The sequence below is a fragment of the Monodon monoceros genome, unplaced genomic scaffold (assembly GCF_005190385.1).
Source record: "Monodon monoceros isolate NGI ecotype Baffin Bay Population unplaced genomic scaffold, NGI_Narwhal_1 Super_Scaffold_13, whole genome shotgun sequence".
NCBI lineage: Eukaryota > Metazoa > Chordata > Mammalia > Artiodactyla > Monodontidae > Monodon > Monodon monoceros.
Genome location: NW_021703769.1, coordinates 71,046,625 through 71,069,740, shown reverse-complemented (window position 1 = coordinate 71,069,740; position 23,116 = coordinate 71,046,625). Strand labels below are relative to the sequence as shown.

At 54.3% G+C, this 23,116-nt stretch overlaps 1 protein-coding gene across 1 annotated transcript; it reads right to left on the bottom strand.

The window, feature by feature from the left end:
* Window positions 1-301: 301 nt before the first annotated feature.
* On the bottom strand, window positions 302-22,785 carry SETD1A (SET domain containing 1A, histone lysine methyltransferase). The gene is given in 20 exon segments (XM_029219489.1): window positions 302-1,119; window positions 1,203-1,340; window positions 2,888-3,007; window positions 3,188-3,298; window positions 3,391-3,563; window positions 3,990-5,027; window positions 11,072-11,410; window positions 13,524-13,611; window positions 13,768-13,925; window positions 14,692-14,779; window positions 14,914-15,090; window positions 15,613-16,320; window positions 16,322-16,399; window positions 16,553-17,402; window positions 17,687-17,916; window positions 18,149-18,270; window positions 19,557-19,827; window positions 21,808-21,903; window positions 22,119-22,283; window positions 22,613-22,785. Coding segments are annotated over 19 exon segments (5,109 nt in total). The 5' UTR covers window positions 22,269-22,283; window positions 22,613-22,785; the 3' UTR covers window positions 302-945.
* Between the last annotated feature and the right edge of the window lie 331 nt (window positions 22,786-23,116).

Genomic DNA, 23,116 nt, shown 5'->3' with positions numbered 1-23,116 from the left:
TGGATTTCCCAGGAGGCCAGAAGCCCAGCAGCAGCTGTAGTTCTGGGAAGGGAAGGGAGGCCTGACCTTGGCCCCACTCTGGCTGGCCTTGGCGGGGGATTTCTGGATGGCTCTTGCAGCCTGTCTGCTGGCCCAAAGTGATGGTGGCTGAGTCTGCAGGTCTGGGATCTTGCCCAAAAGCCCCTCTACCCACCCCAAACGTCAGGCCACCTATTTCCCTGTCTTCACCTGCCCCACCCTCTGTCCTCAACCCCCATCCCACCCTGCTCTTCCCCAAAGATACTGACAAAGCCCTTTTGTAACAATAAAGTTTAATCACAATTATAAAAATGTGGCGTTGGGTTCGCGCTATTAACATATGTACAGTCCAGCCCAACAGGAAGGGCCCGCCCCCCACCATCCGGGCCTGGCGAAGCCGGAGCTTCCAGACACCAGGGTGGGAGGGTGACCCACAGGGTCTGGCAGGAACAAAAGACGAGGCAGGGTTCCAGGCACAGAGTCCCCAGGACTGGGGGCGCAGGGCCCCCCTCCAGGGGGAGAACATGGCCACTGCCCCTAGAGACCCCTAAACTGGGGAGGGGTGCACGCAGGGCACAGAGGGGAAGTCCCCATTAACACAAAGCAAGGGGGCTATGCAGCCCCCCCCAAGAACAGGATCTGTACAGGCCGGCACCCCAGGTTTCCACAGGAAACAGCTGCTGGCAGCTACAAAACATTTACAGCTTCTTCTCCGCAAAGAAAAAAAATCGGGGTGGGTGGGCAGGGGCAAGAAGGGAAGCGGAAGTTGCCTCAAGGGGCTGAGGCTCCCTCGCTAGGCTCGGGGCCCAACCCCACATTTGGAGATGCGGCATGTGGGCCCTGCTGAGCCCACTAAGGCTGGGTGGGCTGGGGGCTCAGGGCACCAAGGGGAATAAATAGGGGTGGGGGCACCAGTCCTGCCCCACCTCAGTTGAGGGAGCCACGGCAGCTCTCGGTGCCACACAGACAAGGGATCTTGTTGTCCTCCAGCGGGAACTTGTAGTCATAGGTGATCTCCTCATCCACGCCGATGGGCTGCTTGGAGTAGATCACGATCTTCTTCTGGGACTCGATGGTGATCACCTTGGCATAGCAGTTGGGCTACAGGAAGAGGGCAGCGTGAGTCACGCCGCCCCCTCGGCCCCTGCCCCGTCTGCTCCCCCCCAGTCCAGCCCCCTGCGCACCGTGCAGCAGTGGTTGATGAACCTCGCCAGGTTGCCACACTTGGTGGCGTCGATGATGGTGTCATGGTCCACCCGGAACAGGTAGCTGCTGCCAATGCCCTCTTGAACGTAGCGCTTCTCCCGCATGTCGGCCACCATCTAACAGAGGACAGGGTGCGATGCTCAGGGGGCTTCCCCTCAGCTTCCTGCCGGGCTAGGCCTGACCCCACCAGCCCCTGTGATGGGGGGCCCGGAGTCTCCCAGCTGCCACCCTGGGAGCCTCGCTGGCCTGTCCTGGATCCACAGCTCTCCCTCTGGCACCTGCTACCCCAAGGCGCTGACTCCTGACTTTGCTTCCAGGACCCCCACCTCCCAATACCTTTGTCTGCCGTTATGACAAAGTCACCCACAGGACCCCAGGGAAGTCTGCACTGGCCACTGGGCAGGAGAAGCAGTCACTGTCTCCTCCTGGAGCGTATGCCTGGCCCACGGGACAGCCCGTGGAGACTGGGTCGGTTCCTGAGATGACAGTGGCCGTTTCACGGACTGAATCCTACTCATCCCTTCTCCCAGGACCCTCTCTCCAAAACAGGCGCCCACGGCTGCTGCTGTCCACGCCAGGGCCCACATTCTTGGGTAGAGGGAGGACCTCATTTCCCAGCAAACAGGACGATAAACCCTCTGCACACTCCCCTTGGGTGAACTCGCTCTCTTCCAGGGCTACAACTGCCAGCTAAGTGGCGGGAACTCCTCCCAAACTTCCATCTCCAGCCAAATCCACCTCAGTGGAACTGCTGGGCGACACCCAGTAGATGTCCCCAGGTCACTGCAACTTCACATGTCCTGACAGGAGCTCATCTTGACCACACATCCGCTCCTCCTCGCTCCCTATCCCACTGGCAGCCCTACCTACTCCCAGCCGCTAAAGGCAGCTCCGAGAAACCATCTCGCCTTGGCTCTCGCCCTCATTCCCCAGAACCAACTCGTTGCCTGGTCCTGCCAGCTACCTTGGACCCACAGACTCCTGCTACCTTGGACCCACTGCCTAGTCCAAGCCACCCCCGCCTTCGGCTGGGATCTCTGCAACAGCCCCACCCCGCCGTCTCAGCCTCCAGTTCTCTCTGCACGCTGCAGTCAGATGGAACTTACTAACTTCCAAAGTCCTCTCCTGCTTAACGCTTCGCAGCCACTTTTCTCCTCTCACCATTGGTCCAAACTCATTAACGTGGCTCCCAAACTCTGCGGCGTCCGGCCTCCACCGGCCCCTTCCAGCCTCACGTTGCTGCCACTGGCCCTAGTTTTTCCAAGTGGCCATACCGACCTCCTTGCCCTAAGACCATCCTGCATCCAGGTCTTTGCATGTGCCGTCCTACAGTGGAGAGCACCCTCGCCCTCACCCGGGCCTGGGAGTTGCTCAGCATCCTTCAGCCCCTGGTTTAAACATCACTGTGCTCCCACCTCCCCTGCCTCCCTGAACACTGCCTTTCGTATCAACCCAACACCACCCTTATGTTTCTTGCTGGATCATTAACATCTAGTTTACTAGTACCCATTACTAGTTGTTGAAGGAAGGAAGGGAAAAAAAAGAAAAGCAGGTTTCACTGGCTAAGTCTCAGAGCCAGGAGGAACCCCGAGGGCCGGGTGGTTCTCATGTTGGCATCCCAGGCTGCCGTCAGGTCAGGCAGGGGCTGGGCGTGGGGCCTCACCTGGCGGATGTTCTGACCCACGTATTCGATGACCATCTCGTCAGCTGCGATGGGTTCCATGGCAAAGAGCCCCCACTCATGGATCCGGCTCCGGCCGAATCGGAGCTTTTTCTTCCGAAACTAGAGGGCGGAAGGCAGACTGTGCTGCTGGACGTCCCCCTCAACCTAGCTGCTGCTTGCCTCTCCTCAGACCTCGGGGCAGGAGGGTGTTCTGGCCACTCGCCGCCGGCCCACCCCTAGGGGGCTCCACAACGCTGTCTTCCAGTGGCGCCCCTTCCCTCCTCAGTCCCCACTCCTCACCTTGAGCTGGTTTAACTTCAGCAGGTCACTGTCCATGATGGCAGAGGTGCCGATGGCGCTCAGGAGCCGCCGCTGCTCAGAACGGCGCTCCGAAAGCACACGGTTAGTCCCCTGTGAGGTGCAGGCCAGGGAGGAGGTAAGTGGCAGGAAAACTAATGGGAAGAAGATGCCGCCAGTGGGCAGGTACCAGGGCAGAGCCTCACCTGAGTGTCCGCTCCTTCCAGTTGCCGGGCCGAGACGGGGCACACGTCCAGGTACCTGTCCTTCTCCTTCTTGCTGATGGGGTAGTAGCCCTCGCTGCGGGCCGAGCCTGTCTGGTGCTCGCGGGGCCCATCCTGGGGCCGCCGCTTGCGTTTCGGAGTGCTCAGGTTGGTGAGTGCAGGGTGTTAAGGAAGAGAACGGGGTCCTCACCAGCCAGATCCCTGGGGCTCCGCTCCTCTCTCCCCCGCAGTCCCAGCCCAAGGAAAGGGCGACTGACCTTAGCTGGAGGTCCTGAGCATACTCAGTGTGAGGACAGAGAGATGGAGAGAAATAAGTCTTAGACCCCACCTTTCCTGCCACAAAATCTCTGGGAGGCAGAAAAGAGGCACAAAACAGAGAGCAATGGTGGCTTGGTAGCCAGGGGAGAAATAAATACCCAAGCTGAACATGGCGGAGAACTGGACAGGGAAGGAGGCCAATGCAGACCCTAGGAACGATCTCAGGAGGACAGTGCCTGGCTGAGCGACCGCAGGGAAGCCCCCCCACCCGCCCGGGCCTGCCTCCCTGTCCTGAGAAGGCCAGCCTCCGGGGCTCAGGATATTGGTGTGATGGACCCAGTGGGTGTCGTTAAGCCAATCAGCCCCACTAGTCTGCTGCAGCAGCCGCTCGTACGTGAGCCGCAGGTAGCCCATGTCCTCCAAGTCCAGGCCCGAGTTCCAAATGTCATACAGGATGGTCATCTGCTCAAACTCGCTGCGGGGCTCGAAGGTGGGGGGGGGCGGGGGCGGGGGCGGTGGGGGCGGCCGCCGGCGCCGGGTGTGGGAGCGGAGGCTGCGCCGCCGGGTGGCCCCCTCGCCGTCGCTGCTGCTGCTGCTGCTGCTCTCCGATGACTCCGACTCCTCTTCCTCCTCCTCCTCCCCATCCTCTTGCTGCTGCTGCTGCTGCTGCTTTGGCTCCTCTGCCTCAGCCACCACCACCTCAGGGGCCTCCAGGACCTCGTCTGCCGGGGAGCTGAAGAGGGCTGCAGGGGCAGGAACTGGCTCCAGGGGCCGAGGGGCCGGCGTGGAGGGTGGCGGCTTGACAGCCAGGGCGTAGTTGTGCTCCAGGAGGATGTGGCTGAGCAGGGGGCCCGGGCGGTCCACCTCGTCCAATGTCTCTGTGGCCTCTGAGTCGTCGCCAGTGGGCAGGGCGGGCAGCCCGCGTCGGGCTGGGGTCAGAGCCAGGTCGGCCAGCACGGCCAGGTCCACTTCTGTCCCTGGCTCAGCCTCCTCTTCCTCGGTGGAGCGGCATCGGCCTCCAGCCCGGCTCCGGCCTCCTCGGGACACCTCCTCAGGCCAGCTCTTGACCAGAGACGCGTGGTCCAGGGGCAGGTTGCGAATGGTCCGCTCCACGGCCCGGGGGACTTTTCGGGAGGCGGGGCCGGGAGACTTAACCTGCGGTGGGGCAGCGGGGGGAGGCTCTGGGGCCGGCACCTCCTCCACCGCAGAGAAGGAGACGGTTTTCCGGCGTTTCTTGGGTGGGGGCAGGAGGGGGATGGGAGAGGAGGGGCGCTCGTCGGGGCCGGGGGCAGGGGCCGGGGGTCCAGCCGGTGGCTCTGGGGTTGGCTGGGGCACACTGGGGGGCGGTTCCTCCGTGAAACCTGGGGAGGGAAGCACACGGGAAAAGGAGAGGGTCAGCTTCTCGGCCGAACGTCATCACAGATTCGCTACCGGCAAGAACCTGGCCAGCCTCCCTGGGGAGTCCACACCCCAGCTGCCCTCACTCCTCAGCTCCCTACAGACACTCCTGCCCTCACAGAACTTCTAGTTCGATGGAGACAATCACATGAAACACATGTGCAGCCCGATCTCTGAAGGGCGGGGGTAGGGGCTCAAAGGAAACAAACACTTGGACTCTAGTCTTTTTACCAAGCCTGGCGGTGACAGGACCACATCCAACAACTAGACACAGAGATCAGACGACCTTTTGTCAGCTGCATTTTATAACCAGGATGTAGTTGTCCAGATCTGAATTAAAGCATCCATTATTTTGACTACAAACAATATTCTTTGTTCAGTGAGGTGAAAAAGATACAATGTGAGAAACTGAATCTTTTCATTAAACTATTTTATAAAATTGCACTGTGGACCTGCCCAAGTGAGAAAGGGGTCAGGAAGTCTCCCCTCAAGAAGCTGAGGGTGGGACTTCCCTGGTGGCGCAGTGGATAAGAATCTGCCTGCCAATGCAGGGGTCATGGGTTCAATCCCTGGTCCAGCAAGATCTCACATGCTGCGGAGCAGCTAAGCCCGTGTGCCACAAAGACTGAGCCTGCACTCTAGAGCTCACGAGCCACAACTACTGAGCCCGCGTGACGCAAGTAGTGAAGCCTGCACACCTAGAGCCCGTGCTCTGCAACAAGAGAAGCCACCGCAATGAGAAGCCCGCGCACCGCAATGAAGAGTAGCCTCTGCTCACCGCAACTAGAGAAAGCCTGGGAGCAGCAACGAAGACCCAACACAGCCAAAAATAAATAAATAAATAAAAAGAAGCTGAGGGTGAAGCTGAGGTCCCAAGGATGAGGAGCAGGCAGTGCTGTCTCTCCCCAGCTAATAGGGACGGGGAGCAAATCCTCCCTCTGTGGACACCCCCAGGCCTGCTGCTGAGTGCTGGGGTCTGAACATTGCTCAAGGCATGCACAGCCCTTTCCCCAGGGCCCAACCCTGTCCTGCAGACCTGACCCATCCCCATGACCGGTCCACAGCCTTGCCCTCTCATCCTAGGTTTTAGCCAGTCAAGCAGGCATGGCCTTTCAGGCCCCCAGCCCTTTGCTCTCATGGTTCCCTTTGTTCACATGGTTCCCTTTGTTCACATGGTTCCCTTTGTTCACATGGTTCCCTTTGTTCGGAATGCCTCTCTCCTTTTGCCCATCCAGAAAGCCCACACGCAGATTTTGGACCCAGCTCAATGACACCACCTTTGTAAAGACTTCCCCAGTTTCCTCAGACATTGGTAACATCTTCCTCTCAGAACCAGAAGGCTGGTGGTTCTCAACTGCCATCTTCAAATTGGCTGCAGCGGATTAACAGCTAGAATTTTGTGCCAAGCACCAATCTAAGCCTTTCACATACAGTTAGTACTCACTTAATTCTCATAACGACGCTATGAGGTAAGTACTATTATTAATGCCTTCTTACAGATACGGAAGTCAAGACAGAGAGAGGCTGATAACCTGCCCAAAGTCACCCAGCTAGCAAGTGACAGAACAAGACCTGCATCCCAGGGCAGCCTGGGTTGAGTTCGGGGTCTTACCCACTGCCCCGTGCTGCTTTGGACCTCCTAGCCTGGGACTCAGCAGCTACAGGTCTGGCCCTACCACCCACAGAGCTAAAAGGGCAGCCAGCACCAGGCCTGGCCTGAGCAGGCAGTGATCAACATGTGTCCACTGCCTCAACCGACACACCCTCAGCCTCCTGTCTCCCGAGGGTCTGGACACCCTTGGGCTCTCAGCCAGGAGTAACCCACGCTCTGAAGCTAGTGAGGTCCCAGGTGCTGGTCCCCGGTCCCCCAGGTCCTAGGAGTCCTCTCACATCCTCTCCTCTCCAGCGCTTTGGGGCGGACCTCTCCTCTGATCCATCCTCCCAACCTAGCCCACTGGGCCCTCTGGAAGCCTGGGCCTTGAGAACAAATTCCACCCCGCCACCCGCGACTCAGCTTCTTCCCACAGACTTCCCTTTTGCTCCCCGTCCTGAAGGAAAGCTGGCAGGGCCTTTCATCATTTAGGGAGGCAACTTTCAGGTTACCTGCCCAGTCTACACAACTCCCAGAAGCCACTGTTTCTACGGCATGACCTACCCCACTCCCTCCCTGTCCCCCGGCCATCATTAACTGATGGCTAAATGACCCAAGCCAGCCCAACCAGAAACTTCCCTAAGGATAAGGCTCTAAGATAGAAGGCGGTGGGACTTCCTGGTGGTCCAGTGGGTAAGACTCCACACTCCCAATGCAGGGGGCCGGGGTTCGAACCCTGGTCGGGGAACTAGATCCCACATGCATGCCGCAACTAAGAGTCCACATGCTGCAACTAAGAAGCCCTCATGCCACAACTAAGACCGCATGCCACAAGTAAAAGATCCCGCATGCTGCAATGAAGATCCCACGTGCCACAACTAAGACCCGGTGCAGCCAAAATAAATAAATAAATAAAAATAAATCATAAAAAAAAAAAAGACAGGAGGGAGTCTGTCTGTGGGGGCAGACCTCCTCTGATGGAATGGAGAAGGAAGACCATTTGCAGGAGAGAGGGATGAATCAGAGGGGAAGACAGAAGAAGAGCAAGTCCTAAAGGTGTCCAGGCCCCTGTCCCTGGGATCTACCAGACAAGCCCTCTCCTAGGCTCCTGCCATTGGGCCACACAGGCCTCTATCCAGTTGTGTCCTTGGTAGCTCGGTTTTCCCTACCATTCTCTAAAAGCCAAGGGACCGGCCTTAATTTTCCTCTCCTCTCCCACCTCTGCCATCTACCTAAGGGACTCTGATAGCCCACCTGTTTGCCAGATTCTCACATTCACTCATCCTCAGCTACCCTCCACCAGTCACACACCCGACCCTGTCACCCCCTCCACGTTGGACGGTGGCACTCTGACCACAGTTCCCCAGGTCCTTTCAGTTCACCCCACTGTACCTGTTCAATTTCCCATCCTCTATCGCCCCGCCCTCTAGCCCACCACCCTCCCCCTAAATTAACTTCATTCTGGGTTGTGCCCAGACCACAGCGGCCCTTGCTTTGTCCTCTCCTTTCGAGCTACTTTCCGCAGCCTTCCACCACTTCCACCCTGTAGACCCCTAACCCGGAATCCACGCAACCACCTGCCTTCTCTCCTCCCTCACCCCAACCCCCGGCCTCAGCAGGGCTTCTGAGTTGCTGGCGATCCTAGTCAGCTTTCATCCTCACTCCCCACCCTCCTCATACTCCAGGCTTCTACTCCACTCATGCCCCCTCATGCTCAGAAATGTCCTGCCTTCCTACTGAAGAGAGGAAAAGGAGGCCTTCGGCTGAAACCCCACAACTCCCTGCTTCCCCATTTACGGAGAGATCTGCATCCGACCTAGAGGGTCCATCCCCCCTAGGTGTGCTGCTCCAGCAAGGATTCCTCTCTCTCCTGGTCCATCCACCAGCTCCCTCGTCCCTTCAGTGTATGAACACACTCCAGTCTCACGTACTTTGAAAAGCTAACCCTCCACCAACCCTGCATTTTCTTGCTGTCTCTCCAATTCCAGCTGGGTAACCTTGAACAACTCACTAAGCCTCAAATTCCTCATCTGTAAAATGGGAGTAGCAGAGATGTTGTGAGGAGTAAATGAGAAAGTGAAATTTGCAACTTTGCAACGTGCTAGGGCTGGCACATGGGATCCCGCACATGGGATCTACTCAATTAACGTTAACTAATATCATTAAGTACCACCCCTCAACTGTCTTCTTTCGCAAGCGTAGCTTACCCTTCCAAAAGACTGGTTATCTATCACCTGCCCTCCCTCCTTAACACCCCCTAACTTGAGCCATGCTACTGAAATTGATAAGGTCACCAGTGACTTCCTAACTGACAAATCCAACAGATGCTTTTCCTTTTGTGGCCTTCCAATACAGGCCACTCCCTCCTTTTGAAAACCCGAGCTCCCTGATTTCCTTCCACCTCTCTGATCACTCCTTTCCAGCCTCCTCTGGCTCCACTCTGCCCCCCTATCTCTTGTAAGACAATTAAGGCTCTGGCCCCCTTCTCTCATTCCATACATCCTTCCAAGGTATACACAAGTGTATTCACACCCATACTTTCAAATACCTATCGCATTTCCAGCCTACTGTTTTCTAGAGCTTCAATCTTTTTTTTTTTTTAACTTTTTATATTGGAATATAGTTGATTAACAGTGTTGTGGTAGTTTCAGGTGTAGAGCTTCAGATCTATTGATCCAACAGCCCACTGACTGTTTCTACTTGGAGGCCCCAGAGGGACACGAAACTTAACCCCAATTAAATGCATCAGCCTTCTTCCTAATTCTGGTTCTCGAGTTTCCTTTCCTGGTAAGTAGTTTAACCAAGTGGTTCTATGTCCTAAATTTCTCTGAAACCCTCAGCCCCACTTCCACTCCCTGCACCTCACTGTAACCACCCTGGCTTTGGTTCAGGCCCTTCGCTTACCTGCATCCTTTCAAATCGTCTCATGAGCTGCCCCACCTCCCTCCTTACCTCTTCCACATCCCTCCCCCTCCTTCGAGAATGATCTTTCTGAAACGCAAATCTGATCACATCCCACTTTTTCTTCCTACCCTGAAAATGAAAGAGTACTGAGATTGCTGTCCCCTCTTCTGCCACCGACGGACTTCGGAGAGACTGAGGGGCGTCTTAGGATTAAGCAGAACCTCGACTCCTTCTCTCACGGGTTCTGGGCCAGAACAGAACGCCTCAGTGCTAGGAGGTCTTCCTGTGCTCACTGCCTATCTCAGACCATGGATTCTCAATAATGTTCGAGAGAGATCTCTGGAAGGCCACATGCATCTTTGAAGGATAACTTGAAAACTGAGTTAATTTCACCATAAGAGCAACCTACTCCAAGTTACCACCACTGCTTGCCTTACTTCCTGCAAGAGCCTCTTAATCTCCCTGCGCAAACTCTGGCCCCTCTCCAAGTTTTCTCTGCACTGCATCTTTTCAAAACACAAATACAACCACGTCGGTCCTCTGATGGCATTCCACTGCCCTCAAGATAAAGCCCAAATTCCTAGTGTGGCCTGCTCATTTTGCATGATCCAGCCCTTGCTAATCTCTCCAGTTTAGGCCACCCCAGCTCCCCCTCACCCTCAGCTCTCCAGAAGATGACCTTTCTTTTTTGTCTCCCAACAGGCCACTTACTCTGCCTTGGGGCCTTTGCACATGCTAATCACACCCTCCCGCCTGCTTTGGCTTGATTTCAGCCCAATGGTGCTTCCGCGGAGAAGACTTCCTCACAGATATGCTCAGGTTCTCAGAGTACCCTGTACTTTTCTTTCATGGCTCTTACAGTTTGTAGTCACAGATTTTCTTAAGTAAAGATTAAACTGTCTCTCCCTATAGACCGTGAGCATCATGACAGTGAAAACAGTGCCTATTGTGCATACCATCCCATCCCTTGCACCCACTGTAAGGATTCAATAAATAAGTATCTATTGCCTGAAGGAACAGTTCACTCAGCAAGATACATTACGCGTGTGATATAAAATAACAATTGAATGTACAAATCCACAAAGGAAAGCAAAGACAGAATTAAGTTCTGAGTTTATGTTGTTAATAGTTATTATCTATCCAATTTGACCATTTAATCAGGTATATACTACACATTAAGGAAGACGCTTAAGAAAAACTGGTAGGAGAAATTTACTAAGTTGGGAATTCTCTCTTTAACTTATTTGGGAAAAGATCATTCTGTTTTACTTTAGTAGCCAAACACCCTGGTCTAACTCTGAAAACTGTTTATGGCAGTGCAGTTTGAGTGTGTTTAGGACATAAATGTCTCCAAGGGAGGAGTGACAGGAGATAGTGACTTCCATCCAATTCTGTATGTTTTCCAACAAAGTCACACACTTGCATACAATTAATAAACGTCAACCACACTGTTCCCATGAAGACAGACACACACATACACAAAGACTGCAACAACAGTTCCATACCACCTACCTGCAGGTCTTGCTGGAGACTTCTGTTCGGGGAGAGGTGTGACTGGGGAGTCTGCAACTCTTTCTGGCTCAGGCTCCTCCGCAGGTGCTGGCAGGGGCACGGGGACATCTCTGGGGGGTGATGGTGCTGAGGGTATGGCTGCTGGCTGCTCCTCTTCCTCTTCTTCTTCAGAGGAGGACTCAGATGATGAGGAGGACGATGAGGAAGAAGATGAAGAAGATGAAGAAGATGAGGAGCTGGATGAGCTGCTGCTCTCAGAGTCCGATGTGCTATCATTCTCACCATCTGAGTCAGCATACAGAGAACATTTGGAGGACGAATCGCTTTCGTCGTCCTCGCCTGGAAATCCAGAAGGGGGAATCAGGCGAGGTGAGAAGACCCCTCTCTTGGTCAAGCCGTGGGTTCATTCACTGACTCACTACTAGGGATGTGTTAGGCTCTGTGCTAGGTGCTGGGGATTCCCACCCTCAAGGAGTTGGAGAAGCACCCAATCTGTCCACAGTGTGATAAACTTCAGTATGAAGGGCTAGTGGAACAGGCAAAGGGAAGCCCTGGATTCTGCCTGGTTGATCAAGTCAGGGAAGGCATCCCTGTGAAGGAGATGCTGAAGTCAAGAAGGACAAGAAGGAGTCCGCCCAGCAGACGCGGGGGCTGAGTCGGGACGTCAAAGGTAAGAGAAGATGGTGCCCTTGGAGACTGGCAAGCAGCCTGCCCTAACCACCAAAGCTTTTCCCAAAGTGGGTCTTATAGACACTGCCTGGACAACAGACTCTGAAAAAGGATTCCAGGGTAAAATAAGCTTAGAAAACGTTATATGGTCTATGCCTCTGGGAGTGGTAATACATTGGAAGGGCTCTAAGAATTTCAGAGTCTTGGAGGAACATAATCGAATAGGGGTCTGGAGAATGGCAGGATAAAGCTGAACAGATAAACAGGAGCTAGATCACAAATGGCCTAAAGCATCAGGCTGAGAAGTCACCTGTGGAAGACACGGAGCCAGGAAGAGACTTAATGGGGGAGAGTAAAGGGTCAGGTGTGCATTTTAGGAAAGATTCCATCAGCAGGCTAGAAAATGGATTGAAATGAGAGGGATGGAAACAGAAATGGGGAAAACAGTCAAAACTGCTGCACAGGCTTCCCAGGTGGTGCAGTGGTTGAGAATCCACCTGCCAATGCAGGGGGCACCGGTTCAAGCCCTGGTCCGGGAAGATCCCACATGCCATGGAGCAACTAAGCCCGTGCGCCACAACTACTAAGCCTGTGTTCTAGAGCCCACAAGCCACAACTACTGGAGCCCACGTGCCACAACTACTGAAGCCCGCACGCCTAGAGCCCATGCTCTGCAACAAGAGAAGCCACCACATGAGAAACCCGCTCACCACAACCAGAGAAAGCCCGCGCGCAGCAACGAAGAGCCAACACAGACAAAAATAAATAAATAAATAAATAAATTAAACAAACAAACAAACAAAAGAAAACTGCTGCAGACTCTGAGTGAGAAAGGCAAGAGAGCAGGAACAAGGGAGGTGACAAATTCAAGAAACACTGAAGCGGTAAAACTGACAGGAATTGGTGACCAAGTGGATGTGTAGGGGTCTGCACCCCTCACTCTTAGCAGATGACCTCGCCCTCTGCTTTCCTGAGCAAGAGGCTCTCAGATCACCGTTCTCATAATTCTGGCCTCTGCTGAAATGGCACCTCTTGGAGGCATCCCTTCACCATCAGATGTAAAACAGTCCACCTTTCCCCTGTTCCCTGACCCTGTCACTCCCTACCCCGTTACGCTTGTTCATCTTCTTCAAGCAAGTATCTCTACTTGAGGTGCTACTATTTGTCCACTTGTATGTCAATCCCCGCCTCCCCCCCCTCAACCAATCACAAGCTCCAATAAGGCAGGGACCACATGTGTCTTGGTCGTTGATATTTCCCTAACACCTAGAACGGTGCCTGGCACATGGGAAGGGCTCGATATCTATTTCCGAGCAAAGGAATAAAAGAGAGACTGAACCGTGTACTCAAGCCTCAATAAATGTGGAGGAACAGACAGGTGTTCCAACTGAAAAACAGAGCTGTGTCTGGTGCCAGCAGCTGCAGCAAGGGGAAGAAGGAGGCACAGCTCGGTGGCCGGGCCTTAACGGAAGAGCAGTGCCCAAAGGGGCAAAGGCACAGTGGGGCAGCAGAATGCAGCCCCCTTATCTTGAGAAAATAAACGGGCTGTACTGGGTTGTCTTCAGGGGACAGCATGTTTCAGAGGTAAGCAGGAGGGAGTGTTCTGGGTATTGTTTACAGTGGGCCAAAGGTTCCAAAGGATGGGGCTAAAAGGCAGTTGTTTTGGGGGAAGGCAAAGATGGCCAATCAATCCAGCAGGCAGGTTACATGGGCTCGGAAAGGGCTGGACAGGTGGCTGAGTCCCTCCTTCCCCAGAATTTGACTGTACTCTGTGCAGGCTTACCGTCTGATGCCTCTGTCTCCTTCTTTGCAGCATCCATGGCTTCTTCACGCTCTTCATCGTCCTCATCTTCCTCCTCGTCCTCCTCATCCTTAAGGAAAGGGACAAAGGGGAATTAACAGAAGAAGGACAACTGGTCCTCCAGGAAGCACAGCTACCAGGGCTCCAGCCCAGAGAGAAGCTGGCTATGGCAGCAGGAACTCAGGACGTAGGCTCCTGGCAGGGACCGGGTGCCTCAGCTCCTCACCTTCTCTGAGGAGGACTCCTGGGATGCCTCCTCCCCCTCGCTGTCCAGAGCAAAGGACTTGCGGTGCTTGCCCTGGGTCTTGCTTCGCTCTTCATCTCGTTTTGGGGGCTTGGTCCCCGGACGTCCTGGCTCTCCAACCTCCTTCTCTCGCTCAGCGTCTAGGCCCAAATGAGTAGTGCAGTTTACCATCAGCAAGAGTAGCCCAAAAAAATAAATATTAAAATTAAAATTAAAAAAAAAAAAAAAAAGAGTAGCCCTATCCTGTGAAAGGAGCTCTGCACACACCATCACTGACCTTTCTCACAGTCCCACAACACAGACCTCATTTTACAGACAAGAAGTTGAAGCTCAGCAGAGAAACATAAAAACTGCACATTTTACTTCACATTTTATACAGTTTTAAACACATTGCACCCATTTTATCTTTCATCTTGTTCTGCGATGGGTGGAAGAGGGAGGTGATTTTGTTATGTCTGGTCCAAGAAAATAGTACTAAGGCCAACGGGTCTCCAGAGAAGCAGATCAGACTCAATAAGGAAGTTTTCCGCCACAGAAGCTGTCAACCTACAGCTCAGACTTAGACAAACTGGTGGGAAGGGTGTAAGAGTGCTTACGCGTTAGATAGTAACCTTGGGTAGAAAACCCGTGTTAACCTCATGATTATTCCTCTCTTACGGGGAAAAAGTGAAACACAGAAAACTTACGTCAGCATACCAGAAATAAAAACCACAGCTAAAATCCAGGGATAACCCTACCTGAAGCTTCTCACATCTCAAAGAACTGCTTTACTGTAACCTGTTCCAAATCTTCACTTGGCTCCTTGCCCTCAAGACACCTTCACCCCTTCATCCCTGCCTCCTGCTTTCCTATCAGAATCGAAGCAGCCTTTTTCCTCCTTTCTGCTTCCCCTGACCTCCCACTCACCATCTTCATCTTCCTCGGCTGGAGTAGAAGGCCGGGGCCTCTTTTCCTCACTGGCCTCTGAAATTTCCGAAGGCTCTTTTCGCTTTACCTGGGAGATGAAAAGAGATGGTGCCCTTTAAAACCCAAACACTCACGGTTCCCAAGCACCCTTACTCCAAGGAAGGGAAGCCCCCCTTAACCCCCTCTCCCCACGCAACTAGGCAAGATCACAATCCTGGGTACCTTGAAAGAAGGCAGCCGCAGGGCTCCTCGCAGTCCTGACCCAAAGGCGAAGGCTTCGATGCCGGCGGTACCCCCACTCTTGGCCCAGTCTACCAGGGACAGCAGGCCTGGCTCTTTGAGCTTTGTCTTCTCTTTATCCTCCTCCTTGGCTTGCTGTTTAGCTGCATTCTGGAATGGCTGCAGGCAGTAGGGGGACCGAGCTCCAGAACCCAGGCGCTCCCTCCTGCCTCAGAACTACTCCCAGGCCCCGGGAATACAGAAATGCATCTACTCACTTCTCCATCTGACACACATCTATGCCACACCTCCCTCGCACCAGCCCCTGTACAGGCATTTTCTCGAAAGTCCGCTCATTCAGTCCATCAATCTTATGAAGCTGCTACTATTATTCCCACGCTACAAATGGAGACCCTGCAGATTGATGCCCAGAGAGATTTAAGGGCTTCGTCCACCACAAGGAAGCAGTGGATCCAAGAGAAAGCTCTTCTGACTCTCAGACTCCTGCTTCTTCTACTGTTCTGTGTGCCCCCCAACTCCCCTGAGCCCAGCTGTGCATGCCACCGAATGCCCACAGTCTCTCTCTCCACTTGCCCCAATCACCTCTCTTCTCTATTCTGAGCTGTGTAGCCTGAAGAAGCCGGAGGTCTATTCCCTCCAGTGGAGCCCCAGGTCTCCCCAGTCCCAGGCACTGGCCCTCACCTTGGCCTTCTCTTCCTTGCTCTCCCACCACTGGTCAAAGGCTCCAAAGGCCACATTCTCCACCATCTTGCGGTTGAGGTCTCGCTGCATGATGCTCTTCATCTCTTGGACTAGGGTGGCCAGCACACGGCCCACGGTGCCTGCCGATGGCAGGGCCTTGCCCTCTGCCAGCTCTGCATCCTCCCTGGGAGGCAGCCGGGCCTCTTCTCCTGAGACTGACGAGGAGGGCAGGGGCTCGGCTGCCATGGGCAAAGGCAGCTGGTAGGCCTCCCGGGAGTATGCCCCTCGGCCTTCTTGCCCTTGTGTGTACAGAGCATATGGTAGGCCATAGGCTGCCTCTTGTGGGGGCGGGAATGGGAGGAAGGCCTCCCCAAAAGCCCCACCAGGGGGACCAGCTGAGGCAGTGGTCAATCCTTTGCCCTGCCGCAGTTGGTGGAGCCGAGTTAACATCTGGGTCTGCATCTGGAAGGACATGGGCATCCCTCCCCACTGAGCCCCAAGTCGATCCATGAGCTCTAAGGAGTTCACAAAGTCATAGATGTGGGGGGGTGGCGGAGGAGGTGGGGGGTACTCAGGGGGCGGTGGCCCATCAGGTCGGGGTGGGAGGAGATAGGCAGGCTGGTGGGGAGGGTAAGCAAGCGGAAGGGAAGCCAGGTACGGAGGGGGAGGGGGAGGAGGGGGGGGAGGGGGGGGGGGGGGCGGGGGGGGGGGTTGGGGCGGGGGGGGGTGAGCCGCCCCTGTCATCGTCGGAGATTTCCATGTCCTCTCCAGAAGAGCATGGAGAAGCCTGTAGGGGTGCAGAGGACGGTCACAGAAAGCTACTGCCTGTTCCTTGGGCTTTTCCTCAAATCTCTGTTCTCTTGCCGAGTTCCCTTCCTTCTCCCAACTCTGCCTCCTGGATCCCAGGGACTTCCCCTGGCTGACCCCAACCCAACCTCACCTGGTTCTGTCCGTTGGCTTTGGGTGACTCCCGGGTAGCTCCTGGTTCCCCACTCCCTGTAGGTGCCACATCCTCAAAATTCGCCGGGGCTGGAGGGGGCGTGCAGGGCCCGTGACCTGACCCAGAAGGAACCTCGCTCCCTGTGTCCCTAGCCCCAGGGCCCGTGGTGCTGTTCTCTTCCTCTTCCTCGGTGTCAGAAGCCAGGAAAGAAAACTTGGAACGCTGCTCCTTCAACAACATCTCAATGCGGGAATCCAGGCTGCTGTGCTGAGCGAAGGGCACACTCTCATTGGTGGTCTCTGGGGCCGGAGAGCCGGAACGGGCAGGTGAGGCTGGGCGGGGGGAGGTCCGAGCTTCTTCCCTCTCAGGGCTGGGCCCCCCACCACCCCCGCCTCCACCAGGTTCTGGAGGCTCTGGGGGTGGAGCTTCTGAGGCAGGGGGCCGGTAGTCCTGGTCAGCAGGCCGGTTGGGCTCAGGGGGCAAGTAGGAGGTGTAGGAAGGTGGGAAGCGCTCAGCTGTATTTTCAGCAAAAGGTGCCCCAGGGGGCTCCTCCCGAGTTGCCCGGCGGGGTGGGTAGGAAGCATGGCGTTGGTAGCGATTCCAGCTTTCATAATATGCTGGGTAGTTTGAGTCAGAACCACGAAAATGAGAGGATGAGGAAGAAGAGGACGATGAAGAGGACGAGGCCAACGAGGAGGAAGAGGAGGAGGATGCGGCGGTGGCCGCAGTGGTGGCGGAGACGGCTGCAGAGGTGGTCGTGGGGGCTGAAGACGCAGAGAAATGGCGGCGGGAGAAGGAATCTTGGTAGCTGTTCTCTGACCGCCGGGGCTTGAAAGAGGCTGAAGTGGTGCTGGAGAAAGCGTGCAGAGGGGTTAGCTGGGTTCAGCTCCGCATGCCCCAACCCCGCTGCCCCGCTGTCAGTACCCAAAACCCCTCTATGCTGCCCCCAAAGGAAGATCTACATACTACTAAGTTCCTAGCTAGAGAGTAAATTCCCTGAGGACAGGGATTTGTTGGCTGGATCCAGAGAAACTAAGACAAATTACTCCCAACCCCCTCTTAGAGACTCTAGGTTTCTTCTTCCCAGTGGCAGCTCCCAGAATCTGGGGGTCCCAGAGGGTGTTTCCGCTGTACCTGCTGGAGTAGGCAGAATCCTGAGAGTAGGGGGTGCTGCCCCGAGACGTGTAGGGGGTTCCTTGGGAGGACTGTGGGGTGAACTGGCCGAAGGAAGATGGGGTGTCTTGTCGGCTGCTGGAGAAGCTCGTGTCCTGGGAGCAGGGGGTGCCATTGCCAGGAGTGCCCACCACAGCAGTGCCTGCTGGGAAGGCAGCTGTGTCGGAGGAGGAGCGGCGGCGGGATTCAGTCTGGAGGGAGAGAGTGGAGCAGGGAGAAAGGAAAAGAGATCAAGCACTGTTTGACCATATGCCCTTCACCAAACCAAGAACCCCAATTCCCTGCTTTTTGAAAAAAGCTAGGCCTCTTTTCCTTGGCTCTTCCTATACTTAACAATGAAGTCCAGAACCTCGCAAAGGCTGCTTCTGGCATCTAAGCACCGGGCCCATGTGGCTAGGGCTAAAGCAACCACAAGCTTCTCACCGTCTCAGTGGCTGCACCAGAGCCTTGGAACTTCTCACTGAGGGCCTTGCCCCCAGTAGGCACCGTCTGAGGGGTGTAGGAGCCATTGACTATCAGTTCATAGTACTTCATTCGTTGTTGTCCTGGAGGGAGGAAAATGGGAACCAACAGAGTCAGATGGAGGAGACAACTCCTTTCTGATTTCATGTCCCCACACTTCTTTCTTGGGCCTCAAGCTTCCTAAGATTTCTTGGAGTCTTGGGTTTAGGGCTTTCAGTTCTTCTACCTCATCTCTACCTAATAACTACTACAGACAACGTATTGGGTGACATTTCACAGTTTACAAAAATACTTCTAACGTGCGTTACTATGTTGGATGACCACCAGGAGAGAGGAGCATCCGTACCCCTATTTTAATTTATAGGCTTAAAGAAAACTAACCTGCACAAGGTGGTAAAACTAGAATTCAAACCCAGTCGTCTGATGCTACATCCCACCATCCTCTTCATCTTATAAACTAAAGTTGCAAAATGGCAGCCTGAAGGCAGCCCACCGTTGTGTTTTATTTGCCCCACACAATCACTGAAACTATTGGCAAGGGCAAGGGAGGAATGCAACGTTTAAAACCCAGGAGATTTCACACAAGAACCTAGATTTCTGGCTTTAAGAAGAACTATCTATGTTAGTCCTCATTCCCACTTACAAACTGGCTAATGCCAACTAACAGCTGCCTCCTTCCGATGCCACTAGACAGTATGCCACGGTCCCCACCCCTCCCGAAGCCAAGACTGCTTCACTCACCTATACAGGTCCCTAATTCTCAATCCAAAATTTCAAAACCTCGTGTTTTTAGAATTTGGTGTCAAAACCTGGTATCAGGCTATTTACTATAGTTCTTATTCATCCTACCTAGTGTGACTCTTCATAAGTTTTCTTGCAAATACAGTCATACACTAGGCTAAAGGGTGCTGCCCCAACCCTGCCAAAGACAATACACAAAAAACCGTATCTGGGGACTTCTTTGGTGGTCCAGTGGTTAAGACTCCACGCTCCCAGTGCAGGGGGCCCGGGTTCGATCCGTGGTCAGGGAACTAGATCCCGCATGCTGCAACTAAGAGCCCGCCATGCCGCAACTAAAGATCCTGCATGCTGCAAGGAAGATCCCACGTGCTGTAACTAAGACCCGGCAGCAGCCAAAATAAATAAGTAAATAAGTAAATAAATAAATAAATGTTAAAAGAACAAAACAAAACAAAACCCGTATCTGTACCATAGACTCTCTGTAAAATTCTGATATCAGAAACACACCTGGCCCAAAGGTTTCAGATGAGAAATCATGAACCTGATCACCTGCCTGGCCCCAATAGGCATTTGCGTGTACCATCTCTGCCAGAGCCCAACCGTGGGCAGCAGGCGATGGAGAACTCACCTTTGATGTCGAGCTGGGCATGGATGATGTTGCCCATGACGGAGGTAAGGTGGAGGTTTTTGACTGTTTCCTTGGCTCCCCGAGTGCTGGTGAAGAGCACACGGGCTAGGCCCAGGTGCTTGCGAGTACGGGGGTGAAGAAGGATCTCTACCTCTTCCACCTCACCATACTTTCGGCACATGTCCTTCAGGAAGGTCTCCCGCACGTTGTCATTCAGTCTTGCAAAAGTCACTTCTTTCAGTGGGATCTGTCCGATGTAGAATTCATCCAGCTGTGGAAAGGACAGTAGTTACGTCCAGGGTCTCAATACTGACCACTGCTCCTTTGCCCTTTGGGAAATTTTAGCGAGATCCATGAGGCCAAGAGAGATAAAACTGGGAAACTACGAGGCAAGGGAATGGGGAAGGGGGTCCCAACAAGGGATACATCAGTCTTGACTCCTCTCTTCCCTGAATTCTTCTCACCACAGAATAATGACAAGAACCAGGAAAAGAAACGCACAAACTGAAAACTAAACCTCCATGGAAAGAACTAGTCATACGGAAATAATTCACCAGTTCAGCTCTTACTAAGTCATTACCAAGGACTGGTCACTAGGAATACAAAGATGTGAAAAAAAGAGATTCCTATTCAGAAGAGTAGACAAGACAGACACACACAATCGCAACATGACAAAACAAGTGTCAGCAAAGGTGGAGACAGGGTGTTTGGGAGCCCAGAGAAGGAAACCTTTGTTCAGATTGGAGGCAGGAAAGAATTCATAAAGATGGTGTCATTCAAACTGGGCTTTTCCGATAAACTGGAGTTCACCAAAACGACAGGACCTGTAAGGCAGAAAACTATAAAATAACATGGCATTGCCTAGAAACTGCAAAGTGCGCGGCAGGACAGAACACAGGCATGCAGGAGATGAGGCTTGGTCAGATGAATAATCATACACACCAATGCACAAAAAACGTGGACTTGGCAGCAAAAGTAAAATAAAAGAACAGGTCTTCCCTGGTGGCGCAGTGGTTGAGAGTCCGCCTGCCGATGCAGGGGACACGGGTTCGTGCCCCGGTCCGGGAAGACCCCACATGCCGCACAGCGGCTGGGCCCGTGAGCCGTGGCCGCTGAGCCTGCGCGTCCGGAGCCTGTGCTCCGCAACGGGAGAGGCCACGACAGTGAGAGGCCCACATACCGCAAAATAAATAAATAAATAAAAATAAAAGAACAGTAAAACCAGAGACAAATGACAGCAATAAAATGGAGAGGAGAACGGAGGCGAGGAAGCCAGGAGAAATAAATACAAGTCTGTATTAAAGGAGTGGCAACAGAGATAGAAAAATTAAGGTAAAAAGAGACGTGTTTAGAAAAAAGAGTCAGCACGACTTGGTGACACATTAAGGACAGAAGAATCATAGGATGACTCCCAGGTTTCTAGCTTGCGCAGCTGAGTAGATAGTGTTGCCATTCATCAATAAAAGGAAAATATAAAGAAGAGTAGGACTAAAGGGATGAAGATAATTGTTTTACATCTCTTGAGCTTGAGGTTTCTATGGGGCCTCCAGATGGAGCTGTCCCTCCACCAAGCGTATAAGTCTGGGGTTCAAGAGACTGATCTTGGCTCAGATCAGAGGTTTGGAAATCATCAACATTTCAGTAATAGTCAAAGTTGTGGGTGGGAAAGAGATTGTCCAGGACAAGTGTACAAAGTGAAAAAAGAAGGATGAGAGAATCCCACAAGTGACTTATTTAAAAAAGAAGAAGAAGAAAGAATTAGCGAAGGAGACTAAGAACCACCAGTTTCCTAGGACCAGTGCTCCAAGGCCTGATGAGTCTCCTGCCTGGACAGGGACATGGGAATCCTCTGAGGAAACGAGACGGAGGAGGGGCGAGGAACAGAGGACTCCAGGGGTGGAGTCCCTGGTGTTGTCACTCCGCTTAACTGAGAAACTGGGGCGACACACAGGGCACTGTTTTGCTATGTGCTGTCTAGAAGTACACAGTGATAGGTGCAGCAGCTAGACCTGTCTTCATCCTTCAAAAACTTAACACCCCTGCTTGAGACACCTCACCTGTATCTTTCTAGAAAATAAACACACCTCCTGCCCAGAACAACTCAGTCTCACAGTCTCAGAGATTATTAGATCTGGCTGTGATCCTTTCATCGGAAAACCCCCTTTTATTACGCTACACTAAGACTGGACTACCAGGATGGATCCTCCACACCTCCAAGGGCCACCACACCAGGGGACTAGCAGACACGTACCTTAAACTTAGGGACTGGGAGGGAAAAGTCTCTGTTTTTGGACCTGACGTGGCAACGGGGGTCTTGGAGGTCTTCCACTGGTATATACTTTGAGTCCTAGGAAGAAAAGCAGAAACAGAAAGACAGCTCAAGGTGAAATCAGTGTTGAGCTCTAGAGCCCATTTGGAGACCCATATGCAAAAGAGCTGGGTGCTGGCTGCCCACTTTAAAGAAGGCAGGCTATGGGTATGGGAGTTCTAGGTGCTGAACAGAGGCAACAGAGAACGGGGCTTGAGTTCCCTAGATGGTAAGGAAAAGCCTGGGGCACTCACGTTGACACTGAAGTGGATTCCATCGTATCGGTACACCTTTTGAGAAGGCCTGCGCAGGGCAGGGTCCAAGGCAGGATCGACGATGAGCTTGTAGTTCCTCCACTGGAAGCTCGGGGCCTTCTGCCCATCTCCCCCACCTTCCTGATCCATCTTTGCTCATTTACACTGTCAGGAAAGAGGAATACGCAAGGGGGCTCAGGACTTAGGCCTGCCTCCCTTGCTGCCCCTCACAGACTAGCCCCGACTCCAGGTACCCCCATCACCCCAGTTTCCACACCTCACCATGACCCGAGGCTCCCCCAGATTTTCTCCCAAGTACCTTCTTTCACCACAACACCCCATTCTCTCTCCACCTCCCAACTCTCTCCTCAAGGCCCCAGGCCCATCTCGCGCCCCCTTACCTTCCCGCTCTCCCTAGCGCGCGCCCCACTTGGCCTCGGCACAAGACCCCTCCCCCGCCCCCTGGCAGGCCCCGCCCCCTCCCGCCTCCTCACCGGCCAGCGGCCCAGGCCAAGCCCGGCTCCGGCTCCCACACACCGGCTCGCGTCCCCGCGCCCCGATCCTCTGGCCAAGAGGTGGCACCTTTTCGGGGCGTTGGAAACACCGCGAGACCGAGCTCGAGACCCGGCTTCGGCCCCGAATCTGGGCGGGGGGTGGGGGGAACGCGCGCCGCTGCTCTCTCCTCCCGCCCCGGCGCGTTCTGCCCCCCCACCTCCGCGCACGCGCGGCGCGGCCCCACTCACCCGCTCGTGGCGAGCGGCTCCCCTCCCCCCACCCCGCGCGGCACCTCAGCGGCGCGAGGCGGTGGCGGCGGCGGCGGCGACAGCGCGAGACCCGGCCCCGCAGCGGTGGCGGTGGCGGCGCCCCCCCACCACCACCTCCCCGGCGCGCGCACCAAACACCACCGCCACCTGCGCGAGGCCCAGCGGGCACAGCTTCTGTATTCGCACTTTCGCCACGGGCGCCGCCGGGAGACCCACGGGGCCGAAGATAGCGGC